At 30.9% G+C, this 12781-nt stretch overlaps 1 protein-coding gene across 1 annotated transcript in view; it reads left to right on the top strand.

The window, feature by feature from the left end:
- LOC21401247 (peroxisome biogenesis protein 22) overlaps positions 1-1351 on the top strand; it is a 3547-nt gene extending 2196 nt beyond the window's left edge. Inside the window, exons 6-8 of the mRNA XM_024174200.1 lie at positions 149-214; positions 551-652; positions 783-1351. Coding sequence (XP_024029968.1) covers positions 149-214; positions 551-652; positions 783-887 — 273 coding nt within the window. The 3' untranslated portion in view covers positions 888-1351. The remainder of the gene's footprint in view (positions 1-148; positions 215-550; positions 653-782) is intronic.
- The last annotated feature ends 11430 nt before the right edge of the window (positions 1352-12781 follow it).

The following is a 12781-nucleotide window of genomic DNA, read 5'->3' as shown; positions in this document are numbered from 1 at the left end:
TTCTACACCAAATACCTGCATGCTAATGAGATGTCCCTTGTGCCTCTGCCTTTTATATTTTATTTTTTGTCTTTGACATTTCCTAGTTGCATCATTCAAAATGTGTTCCCTTACTATGAAATATGAATGGAATATCCATTTTGTGCAGAAAAAGGTTGTTCTTGCTTTGGAAGATGCGGGGATTTTCACGTCTGGTGGTTTGGTCAAAGACAAGGTGAGGATATATTCATATAATATAAAATTAATCAGTCCCATAAGCTCAAACCTGTTAGTATCATGGCTTCTGATAAATTTTAGCATAGATATGACTAATATGGTACTTGGTAGCTTCTCGTATACTTTTAGTGATATTTTGCGTGTTTTCCTCTGGAAGCATCACTATCAGAATTTAAAATTGTTTGCTGATGTTAAATAACTGACATTGAGATCGCATTTCCATTGCTCCATACTAGATTTCTTGCTTGCCTTCCGCCATTTTGCCTCCCTCGTATTGCATCTTTTCCATATGCAGCATATTATTTACAGCTTAGAGCTCATGATGTACTTGCAGGTTCTCTTCTGCAGCACAGAGATTGGGCGGACGTCTTTTGTTCGACAGCTGGAACCAGATTGGCATATTGATACAAATCCCGAAATAGTTTCGCAGTTATCTGTATATCTTCATCGCTAATCTCTTTTTTACAGATTTCATACTGCAAGTTCGTTCCATTATTCTTGACAACCCTGGTTCTTGCTTATTACAATGGCTGTGATCTGAGAAAATCTTATCTTTGTTGTTGCAGAGGTTTATCAAGTACGAGCTGCACATCTCTCCTACCAGAACCGAACGGCCAGCCTCCAACGTGTTCAGCTCTCCATCCTTGGAACAGTTCTTTGGATCAGTTTGATGCCTAAAACAAATAAAAAAATGTGCAAATATAATTCATAGACTTTTTAACTAGGTGGTTATTTTCTTATTCCCCTTGTGGGATATTTTATCTTTTCACCATGCATTACACTCCAGCTCTATGTTCTCTTGCCTGGGTTGTTGGCGGTGAAAATGAAAGATTTGCTCCACATCCTTCTCTTTGTTTTAAGGGGAAAAAAATTAAACTCTGTTTGAAATTTGTGTGATAGATTGGACCCGTGTCCAAATTCTATTTTCTCTTAGAAGTGCATGCAAACAAAATTTCAAGACAAGTTTTGGGTTTTTATTTATTTATTTATTTATTTTTAAGACTAGTTTCAAGACTCGTTTTTGTTTTGGTGTAATTATCCCGCTTCATCCTAATATGGAGACATGTCTGGCGGTGTAATGGATCGATTTTATGTTTCTACATGTTTATTATTGGTTAGTTAGAGGTATTTTGTACATGACATGATCAGATGAAAATTAGCGCTCCTAGTTTATTTATTATTATTATTTTCTACCGCTTTTGTTGCTAGGCCTTCATTCGTTTGAGTTACTTGAATGCGAGAAAATGGTCAAATATCCCCAAGATCCTCTAAAGAAAATTCAGCATTCAACTGCTTTGTCAATCTTGAGACGTCAGTTTGATCATCGACATAAACCAGCACGTAAGAAAGTGTGTTGAAGTGAATCTCAAAGACAATAATAATAAATGACTAGTCTGATTTGGCCGAGACAAACCTAAGCTGCAACAAGGTTTTGTGTAGCTTATCAAACTAAGCTTTCAACGTAACTAAGCGCTAAAGGGCATATAATATTTGCTAGGAAAAAAAATGCAACTCAAAATAATACTCTTTTATGCCATTGGGGTGGAATAGTAAAAACATGTCTTTTATTAAACAAGTAAAGAATAATTTTAAACGGCACAAACTTAAATTTTAAGTGCATAAATGTAAAGATAAGTAAGAAAGAATGGCTGTACATGTAATTTTCTTAAATTTTGTATTATTACGGCGATCACTGCCGACCGCCCCTTACTAACCCAAGTCCAAGAACCCAGATCCATCAAGAGGTTTAATATTTATTTTTTAAATTCAACTTGAAATTCTAATTAGAAATTGTGTAATTGACAAATTGTTTTCGAAATTTGTTCGGTATTTGGGAAAAATATTATCGAAGAGACATTGTTGAGTGACGACACTTGGGGTTTTGTTCATACTTATTATTATATATCTTTTTTGGATTGAAGAAGACATTGTTGACTGTTGAAGGAGTTCTTTTACAGATTTAGAGCACATATGATTCATTCTCAGAGTCTGATTCACGATTTTCAAGTCAATCTTGAATAAAAAGCATAATTTATCTTATCTGCTCTATCCGGGTAATTTTTTTTATCATTATCTACGTTCAAACACAGTTGGAAAAGCTTGTAGATAGGCCTCATTAACTTGAAATCTCCAAATCTTGTTTTAACTTTAAAACCACCGGAATTTCTCTTGCCAAATCAACTTCAAATTCAAATCAAGTTAGATCTGCTGCATATGTTCAAATACAATTTTTAAACTCTTAAAGCCTCATGATCTGTGTCTGCAACCTGATTTATGTCTGCAGCCTTTTCTTTTTATGTTCAAATTCAATTATTCAACTACAACTCAAAATTCAAAGCAGCATCTTTTATCTCCAAATTCAATTCAAAATTTGAAACACAATTTTGAATCTATGTTCTCTGCAACAGCATTTCTAATTGAACCGGGTTTGAGATTTACTGCAACACAACAAGCTCTACATCTGCACTCCACGTTTCAGCCAAGTCTGCACACTTTTTTTTTTTTCCGTCAATAAAATTTGGCCACGCTAATAATCTAACATATTCATATATATATATATATATATGAATAATTAATTAAAAAATTAATATTAATTTATAAAATTAAATTCTTATCGCACTACATTATTAAATTTATTTAGAGGTGTATGTGAAAATGCTGTGGAAGAATGTTAATTATGGCTCTTGGTCCAGTGTTGTTTTACTTTTACCCTTTGACTTACCCTTACTGGACTATAGGGCAATGGATATACGGAACAGTACTAATTCGTCTTTGGAAAACGTCACCGTGTCTATTAATGAAGTTTTTTTTTTTGGTTCCTTCGATTTCTCAGTATCGTCTGTAGATGCTTTTTAGCTTTCTCTCTGTTTTTTGTTTTACACACTTGTGTGATCGAAAATATTTGTTTTTAACTTTGCAGAGGTTTGGCTTAGTCGAGTAATCTGTTTTATTTTGCGCTACGTATTGCTGACGAGAGCTTCCTTTGCTAGCCAGTTCATAGAATTTTACTGTGCATTTGCAATTGTAATTGGGTTCGCTTCCACTTATATGGTAATCATTTATCTAATGGTCATTTTTTCTCCAATTATTATCATTTGACACACCATGATTCCTGAGTTTGAATATTATTAGACTTTGTTAAGTATATTTCACGTATAAAATTGTTCTTTTTGGAGATTGATAGGTTATGAAACTAAAAACACATCTATATATAACCTTTTCTCTTTCAGATGTACGGTTATATTGTTTTTTGTGTGGATATTTTTAACACTTTTCTTTCTATCTTTTCATTTTTTCCTAATTAAAACTCTTTCTTCATCAGATTGGGATCGAAATGTTAAGAGTTGGGGCCTAATCTCTGGAAAATCATTGAAGAAAAGCAAGGAAAACAAGCCACGAAGAGGAGGAGACAACATCCAGCGCCGCGGCCCTGGGTTTGGACAGCTCGGCAGCAGCAGCGCTAGCGCGCGAGGACTGGTGCGAGTTGATAGGTGCCGCGAGCCAGAAAGGCAGGTTGTGGTGCCAGGGCGCGAGGATAGGGATGGCAACAGGGCAGGAATGGGAAATGATTTACTATCCCCATCCCCGCTTAGGAGAGGCGGAGGCGGAGTCAGAGATTTTCCGTTAAGGGGTGTTCCCCATACCCATCCCGTTCTCCATACCTATCCCATTTCCCATCAAATGTTATTAAGCATTTCAAAATTATTGTAACTTAAAGCAAAAATAGAAATTCAATATAAGTTTAGACCAAAATCAAAAGTTCCTAAATACAAGCTAAATTCAAAACGCATGTAAAAAAAAAAAAAAAAATGGTTGTAGAGTCAAGAAAGGTCTTATTAAAAGTAATAATTAAAACATAGGCAAAAAATATATGTATGTATATTCATGTAAAATAGATTATATTATATATAACATGTGTATATCGGGGCGGGAGTGGGGTGAGGAGTTCTTTCTCCGTTCCCATCCCTCTAAGATTCGAGGGCAAGATTTTGGCTTAATTTGGTATTGCTTTTCCCTCCTAAAATTAGTTTATGTTTGTAGCAGAAGCTGATTTTAGTGTTTGGTAAATCTCTTTAAAAGTGCTTTTTGAAGAATTTTTTAAGAATCTGCAGCCAAAATCAGAAGCAGCCTAAAGACAACTTTAGCTTTTAGATTGTGCGAGAATCAACATAGTACAATTAATAAAATTTCATAATACCTATAATGTTGGTAACCGAATCAGAATTCGGATGCGGAAGCGTGGGGGGAGGCGGATCGTGTATAACAAAAATTTTCATAAAACATTTGAGATACTCTATAGATTATATTAATTTATGTACGAATAAATTAATCTTATTAATTCATTTATTAAAAACTCAATTAGGAAAAATACCTGGAGGCCGACTCGGTTGATAACTTGAGTTCTTTGACCTCGAACAATCCTTGCTCCAAAGCTTTGTGTTTAGAAAACTAATATCTTCCACGTCAATTCCTAGAATCCACGAAGACGTGTGTGTGGGCACACATGAGACAAAATGGGTTACAATAAACACTCGAATTTCCATAAACACCAACGCATGCACGATGTGAAATTTTTGGAGAAAAATTTTCCTTTTTCCTCTTTAAGAGAATTTCGGCCATAACTGGAATTAGGGCAAAAATTGTTTTAAAAATTGTCTAAAAAATTGTGTCCACAATTTTCTACTATTCTCTTATTTATAAAGTAGAAGTCAAACTTCTAGAAGGAATCCAATCTCTATCTCCAAGATAAAACTTGTTAATTATCTCTCCTATTTGAATTTGGAACAAAATATCCTCTTTTCCCTTTTCCATTATGGCCGGCCAGGATAGGGGATTCTCATCCCTGTGTGGCGCCAATTTACATATAGGGAAGGAAGAGAAAATCATCCTTTATCCTGTAGTCCAATTTTGACTCAAATTCAAATTCCAATTTAAGTCAAACTTAAATTAATTTGAATTCTAAATGGAACAACTTATCAAATAAGTTTAAATGGATAAATCTAGATGTGTTCAAATTCAAATTTAAATAATCACATTATTTAAATAACAATTAATTCTCAATTAATTATTTTCGAGTGTTTAATTTTAGAATTCCGTAATTCTAAAATTCCCATTTTGCCCTTTGTGTCTGGTAGAATTACTAGGACGACACGGGGACTAATGGACCTATAATCCCGAGCTCCAATAAAATTAATAATCAATTAAACACTTTAATTAATTAATTAATTCTATTAATTCTAATAGTTACTCCGTTATAAACTTGGAATTGCACTCTCGAAATTATAGACATAAATTACTTCTAAACTATGAAGTGTCCATTTGATATAGTCTTGCATATAGATCGATCATCTATAAATAATTCATAATTGGAGCTAGGTAAAATCCGTTAACCTCTCTAATTATATCTTTATCCTTGAGTACCATTGATTCTCTAATGGACAGTGATTCATAAAACACATTCATGAATCGGAGCTCCTACTGGTCCAAGTACCGAATCAACCCTCAAGAGAATTATTAATTTACTTCTTTCTTGAGAAGGAATGGATTCCATCTTGTGTAATAATATTCTCAGCTACCTACTTCATCATGTCTCCAAAATACAAGGAATAGGATTCAGGATCTCAGAATCCGTACCGAGTAAATCAAAAGACACAAATCCATAAATAGGAGTCTGTTAAGAACTCAGGATTAAGATCATTATATATATGACCATCGGTAGACTCAATTAGAATTTCTATACTTAACGAAAATTATTAGAAATTCATATTGTGTATGTGTCCTTGTTCCAAATAATCTCATTATGCGAAATACACTCATTCAATATCTCACCATATTAACAGTGCGGATAACACCGTTCCATTATAAATTGGAATGACATGTATTAATAATGTTTTAATTAAAGATTCTGAACTTTAATTAAATTCATTATGAACATTACTTTTTGATTATTATCCTTAAACATTATCCTCTCGTATATAACACTTATATACAATGTTTAAGGTTACATAAATAATCACAGAATTTTCATTGATATTCATAAAATATTCCCAAATATATACACATAAAATGATGAATAAACTCTTTTATTAAATAAATAATAAATATTCTATTACATCTTATGTTTCTAGGACACCATTCCCAACATATAATACCCCTATTTAAATTTAAAATTTACAATCTTTCTAATCTAAAATTCAGACTCATAATATAATATAATATAATATTATAACGAATAATATCATAATTATATTAATAACTCTAATATTGTTATTTTTTCATATAATATGATATTATAATAACATTATAATTATTTTAATAATCTAATATTGTAATTATTATTTTAAAATATATTATAATCTTATAATTCTAATATTATTATCTATTATAGTGTATTACGCCCTACATAACATATTAATTATAATCTATTTATTTAATATAATATAATAAGTATTATATATTATACTATAATTATATATATTATTATACTATAGTATAATATAATATAGTTGTGATTTTTAATTATATTATAATTGAAATATTATTATTTTTTATGTAATATTATAATATTTTTTATTATATTATAATTATATTAACCATTTTGATAATATTGTTATATTTTATATCATAATTATATAATATATTATATAATAATAGTTTTTGTATTATGTTAAATATAATAATAAATATATATTATATATATTATAGTATAATATAATGTAGTTGTAATTTTTAATTATCTACAGCAATTCAACCTTATAATGTACCAAACGCTATTATATTGATTTTAGAACCAGCACAGCTATTATAATTATAGTTTACCAAACACTTAACTATTTTTTGTAACAGCTGCTTCTTTTTTCAGAACAGCTAAAAATATTTTTTTTAAATCTACAGCACTACCAAACTAAAGTCTTTGTCTCTTTCTCCGTTCTCATTCTCGATTATTATATTTTATCTTTGCTTTATTCGGTATGAATCCTCGCGGGCCCGTCCCTACGGGGAATATTAATATCCTTATGCTAGGAACTCGATTGTAGGTCAATTTTTGGTGATTCTTTGGGGGTTTTTTTTTTTTTTTTTGTTGCTTTTCTTGTACTTTATAAATACCTGTCAGTATAGGGTTTTATTGTGATGAATTTTCAAAAAACCAATTTGGTGAAAAGAACTTTTGCTTTAATCCATTTATCTGAGAGATTATATCTTATTTTCTATAAGAAATATGCAGAAAAGACTGTTGTAATTTACAGTTTTCTACCTTTAAAAAAGAATCACCGTAATCTCAACACAAATAAAAACGCACAAAAAGCTTATCATAAACGCCACGACAGAAGAACTTCATCATCCCATAGCGTATACGAATGCCTAAAATAATAATTATAGATAAACAACTTTAATTCTGATCTAAACATAAAAAAAGATATACATAGATTGAAACCCATATACTGTATAAGCGAGTCACACGTAGAAAAGAAATCGTACTAAACAACTCGCTTAAGCCATAAACATACACAAATAAGAAAGATAATACGGCAACAACGTTCACATCAGTAAAAAAATAAATAAACAACGTAAAATAAAAAAATTTCAGCGGACATTCACTTTATTTATTACGGACAAAATAAAAGGGAGTCTTGTCCCGCATCTGTTTAAAAGCAAAAGAGATAGGGTTCTGAAACCTATATAAGAAGATTAGAGCCTTTATTTCAAATCGTCCCAATAAAAACACAATTCAATTATCATGTGATTATAATAGCGACCATAAAATTTACTTAGAGAAATTTTGCTTTAATGCATCAGAAATGACGGTTGTAATTCACAGTTTTCTACCTTCAACAAAAATCGCCGTTTGATATTCCAAGACACAAATAAAAATGAACAAACCGTATACAAATGCCTAAAATAATAATTAAAGGTAAACAAATTTAATTTAGATCTAAACATAAAAAAAAGATATACATAGATTGAAACTCATATACTGTTGATATGAGAGTCACAGGCAAAAAAGAAATCCAGACTAAACAACTTGCTTAAGCCATAGACATACACAATTAAGAAAGATGACACGACAATAACGTTCACATCAGTGAAAAAAATTAAACAATGTAAATAAAATAAAATTCAATGAGCATTGACTCACTTTATCCATTTTGGACTTTTGATAAAATAAAAAGGGAGTCTCGTCCCACAGCAGTTTGAAAGCAAAAGAGAAAGGGCTCTGAAACCTATGTAGATTAAAGCCTTTATTTCAAATTACCCCAATCAAAAACACAATTAAATCATCGTGCTCTCGTTCACTTTATAGATTTGAGTTTTTAATTCGAGTTGAGATATAACATTTTTTAAGAATTTTTTACTGTAACAGAGAAAGTTAGATGTGACATTTTCTGAGAGCTTTTTACTGTAGAAACCTAAAATTAAAAACTCGAATCGGTGAAATGAACGAGGCCCATGACATCGTTCATTTCACCGATTTAAATTTCAGTTTTAGATTTTTATAATAAAAAATTCTTAATAAATTTCACATTTAACTTTTTTTACTACAGTGAAAAACTCTCAGAAAATATCACACATCAGCTCGAATTGAAAATTCAAATTCGCGAAGTGAACGAGGCGTGATCACCATTGGTTTACCAGAAGCAATAGCTTTTAACATATTCTTGTAAGCACAAACTGGTCAGTTATGTCAGTTACGAAGTGTGTTGCCTCCATGATAGAGGATCCCAGAAAATTAGAATCAAAACCTGCGAATTTAATTGTGTAATGATTCGAATTAATTTTGAATTTAAAGCTATTAATCACCAACGACAAGAAAATTAGAATTAAAATTTACGAATTTAATTTGTATTTAATTCTGTGTATAATTTGGATTGATATGATATCCAATAGAGCATAAAACAAAGTCCAGTCCCATCCGAAATCAGGAATGAAATTAGTACAAATCGAGATTGAACGACAATGGAAAACAAAATTAGAGAATGATACATGAACGATGTTTAGAGTCAACACTTTATGAGGAGGATGAGGGCATGTTTCAAATGAATAAAGGAATTATCATGCCTAACAATTGAAACCAAAAGTAATTTCGATCTCAGATTGAGATGGGATCATAGTCGGAAATATCGCGGAAATAGCCAAAATTTGGGTGGAAATTTCATATTTTTGAGGGTATCGACACCATAATATCAATTTCAGTAAAATATTGAGAAAAGTTTAAAAAATTTCGGTAAATATCGGTCTAAAAATCGATATCCTTTTGCATAGAGTAATTTGAGCAGAATTAAGGAAAATTTCATAAAAATTTTAGAGAAACATAAATTCTAAAGGTTTTTTTTTTCTTTTTTCTAATTTGCTTTATAATATCAGTTTTTTTAATAATTTGTTTTATCATCTAGTAACCAACAAACGTATGTGTGACATGTTAATAACTATAGTCAACATTATTCAAATAACATATCATGGTACTAATATTGTTTAAATTAAGATGAGATCCCAATCACGTTTAAGTCTCATAGAATTTCTTTTATTTGGTACTAAGAAAGGTAATATATATGAAGTTTTATATAAAACTTGTTTTTTATGTATCTTTTTAACATGTATGTTATCAGAAAGTATTAATAATATGTTATAACGTAAATTTTCATAGTTCCGTAAATTTTTTTGATAGTTCCATCGATATTATTGATGTTTTTTTTTTTTAAATTTCCGTAAAACTAGAGTGTCAATATTTGTACCGAACTCATCCTTAGATGGAACCATGATAGAAAGTTAACAAGAGTCAAAACAATAGAAAAACCTTACTGCCACTCAGTTGTAGAATTTTACAACAATTTTGTGTCACATTTCAATAAATCTCCACATTGACGAAAAGTTGTACCAAGAAGAAAAAAAAAACTTATGTCTAATCGTCTTCCCCAAATGCCCGGCAGGGCACTCTACAAACTGCGAATACTGAGGAAGTCCAAGCAGTAAACTTTTGCTCTACACAAGTATTTCTCTGTTGCAGACATTTTTTATAAACAGCTTATCTTCCTTCTGGATTTCTAATGCAATACTCTTTTTTTTTTCTTTTTTTTTTCAAATATTACAATCTCCTAAAATGTGTACCTACATAAGATTATCCTAAAAAACAGGGGTTGTTCTTTTGCATTTTTCAGTTAGAGTGATGATTTTGAGTTGAGTTTGAGTTATAACTTGAGTTGAAGTTATAACTTGAGTTTGTGTTTAGATGTGCACATTTGAGTTATGATTTGAATTGAGATAGTATTTTAATAAAAATTCAATGGTGATGAAACTTAATGATAGAGTATATGGGTATGGTTTTATTCATCTTTTCGTTGTGAATGTATAGAAAAAAAAATCATCTCAATCAGAATTAAAATGAAAAAGTTATAGCATTTTTAAGAATAGAAAAAATACTGTTAATTAATTTGAGTTCGAGTTTCTAAACTCAAGTTGAAGGGAAAACTTGAACTCGAGTTTAACCCCAAACTCGAGTTCAAATTCGAGTTCAAACTTAAATTTTACAAAAGAACATGAACTTGAATAAAATTATAACTCGAGTTCAAACTTTTTCTGAGCTTTGTTCCAAAATAACAACCCCAGAATATTCCTACACTAGAAGCTGCTAAAAGTAACGTTGCTCAAAATTTTAGACATTAGTTAAGTCATTGGGAATCTAATTGTCATGCAAATAAATCTCTTGATTGCAAACAACTAATCTTATTTCTACGACCTTATTCTTCAGTAATGACTAATGAGTTGAGCAATTTGTGTTCTTGCGACTTCTAATTTCCATTTCCACATCTATGAAAACCGAACCATATAATTCCCACATTTTAAATCCAGTATTATTCTTTAATGAAGCAATCGTTTACATTAGGTAATAAATGAAAATTAAGCAAATACTTATAATAAGTCGCAAGTGGTAAAGATAACAGTAGTCACAAATCAACTCCTGTGCCTTGAAAAAGTCTCGGTAATCTACTCCCGTTTGTTTCAGGTTTAAATCTTTTGGCTACATTATTTTCTCTTATATAAAATTTGAATCACTATTCAAATTTTTTATTCAAACCTACAAACTAAACAGGTCTTTGTCTTAATATTAATTTGCTCGGCTATACTCCGCCACCAGGTCTTCTATTATATTTGGTACAAGTCTCATTTTTCAGCTTCTTTGGCTTTGCAGGTATGCATGGTTGGTAATGGTAGAGGAAGTTGCGGCCACAGTATACTGTTTGATTTGGGTTGAGTGCCTTCCGACTAATTGGTCCATCTTCAGCTGCCGAAATTATTAAAAAAAAAAAAAAAAACCATAATGATCTGGTTAATAACTATATGCACTAAAAATTATGTTAATCACGATGATAATCATATATTGGTACGCACTAGTCGTTAAAGTACTAATACTACTTAATTTCAGAGGTTCTAAAGTTGATCACGAAAATCAAATTTTTTATGAGAGAAAAACACTGTAATAAAATTAATTATTTAAATTTAAATATATGTAGTAAACGGACTCTGTATTAATTTAGCTTTGCAGGAAAACTATAGTTAATTAGCTAGCATGCTTTTACCTGCAGCCAATTCTCGAGCTTGGATGGAAGAGGAAGATAAGAGAAGTGTAGCTAGAAGAATACTAATAAGTATAGAGAAAGCCTTCATCTTAATTCGGGTTGGGGTTTTTTTTTTTTTTTTTTTTTTTTTTTTTTTTTTTAACGTTATCCTCCTATTTATAGCCAATTTGGATTTTTTTTTTTTTTTTTTCATGTCTTGAGCTTGAACGTTATCCTCCTATTTATAGCCAATTCGCCTTATCCTCCTATTTATAGCCAATTCGCCGTATAGTGTATCACTTTTTTTGTTTTCTTTTTCCATTTACAGCCATTTTAATGTTCAATTTACATTGATTGAATTACAGAAAATTACAACATTTATTAAAAGATAGAGACTAAAAGAGTTGAAGCTAAGGTGGACAAGACTTGCTGATTACTAGGGGATTGCGACAAATTGACTCAAAGACTTCGACTTGATCAACAAAATGACGAAACACAATTTTTATTTGTTTTGTATATTTTTTCCGCATAGGTGTACCTTAGAGATTATAATCATGTTTTCTACAAGAAAGTCTACAAAGAGAATGGTTCTAATCTAAACGGTGATGTAAAAGTATTTCCACTATTCCAACACTAATCTCAACATAAACGAAAATAAACAAAAAGCTTACAAGAAACGCATGCCCGGGGAACTCCACCGTCCTAAAGCGTGTAGAGATGCCTAAAAAATAATTAGAGGTAAACAAATTTATTTCTGGCCTAAACATCAAAATAGCATACAATAGTTCGTCTTAAGTTGTGGAGCTTAGTATTCTAATGACATGTAATTATTGTCTTACGCAACGACAGTACGTAGATTGATAAAACACAGCTTGTAAATTTAGCTGCGCTAGTTTTTCTTCATAAAAAGTGCACCATATTTAGTGTTTATTAGATCGTGGTTAGAGAAAATATAGAGTGGTTAGAGGTGTGCCATTTTTTTCTTAAGAACTCTTTCGTCATAGTGAATGTGT

This window comes from Morus notabilis, unplaced genomic scaffold (assembly GCF_000414095.1).
Source record: "Morus notabilis unplaced genomic scaffold, ASM41409v2 Scaffold199, whole genome shotgun sequence".
Lineage (NCBI taxonomy): Eukaryota > Viridiplantae > Streptophyta > Magnoliopsida > Rosales > Moraceae > Morus > Morus notabilis.
The sequence above is the reverse complement of the archived record's forward strand: the minus strand, read 5'-3'. Positions and strand labels throughout refer to the sequence as shown.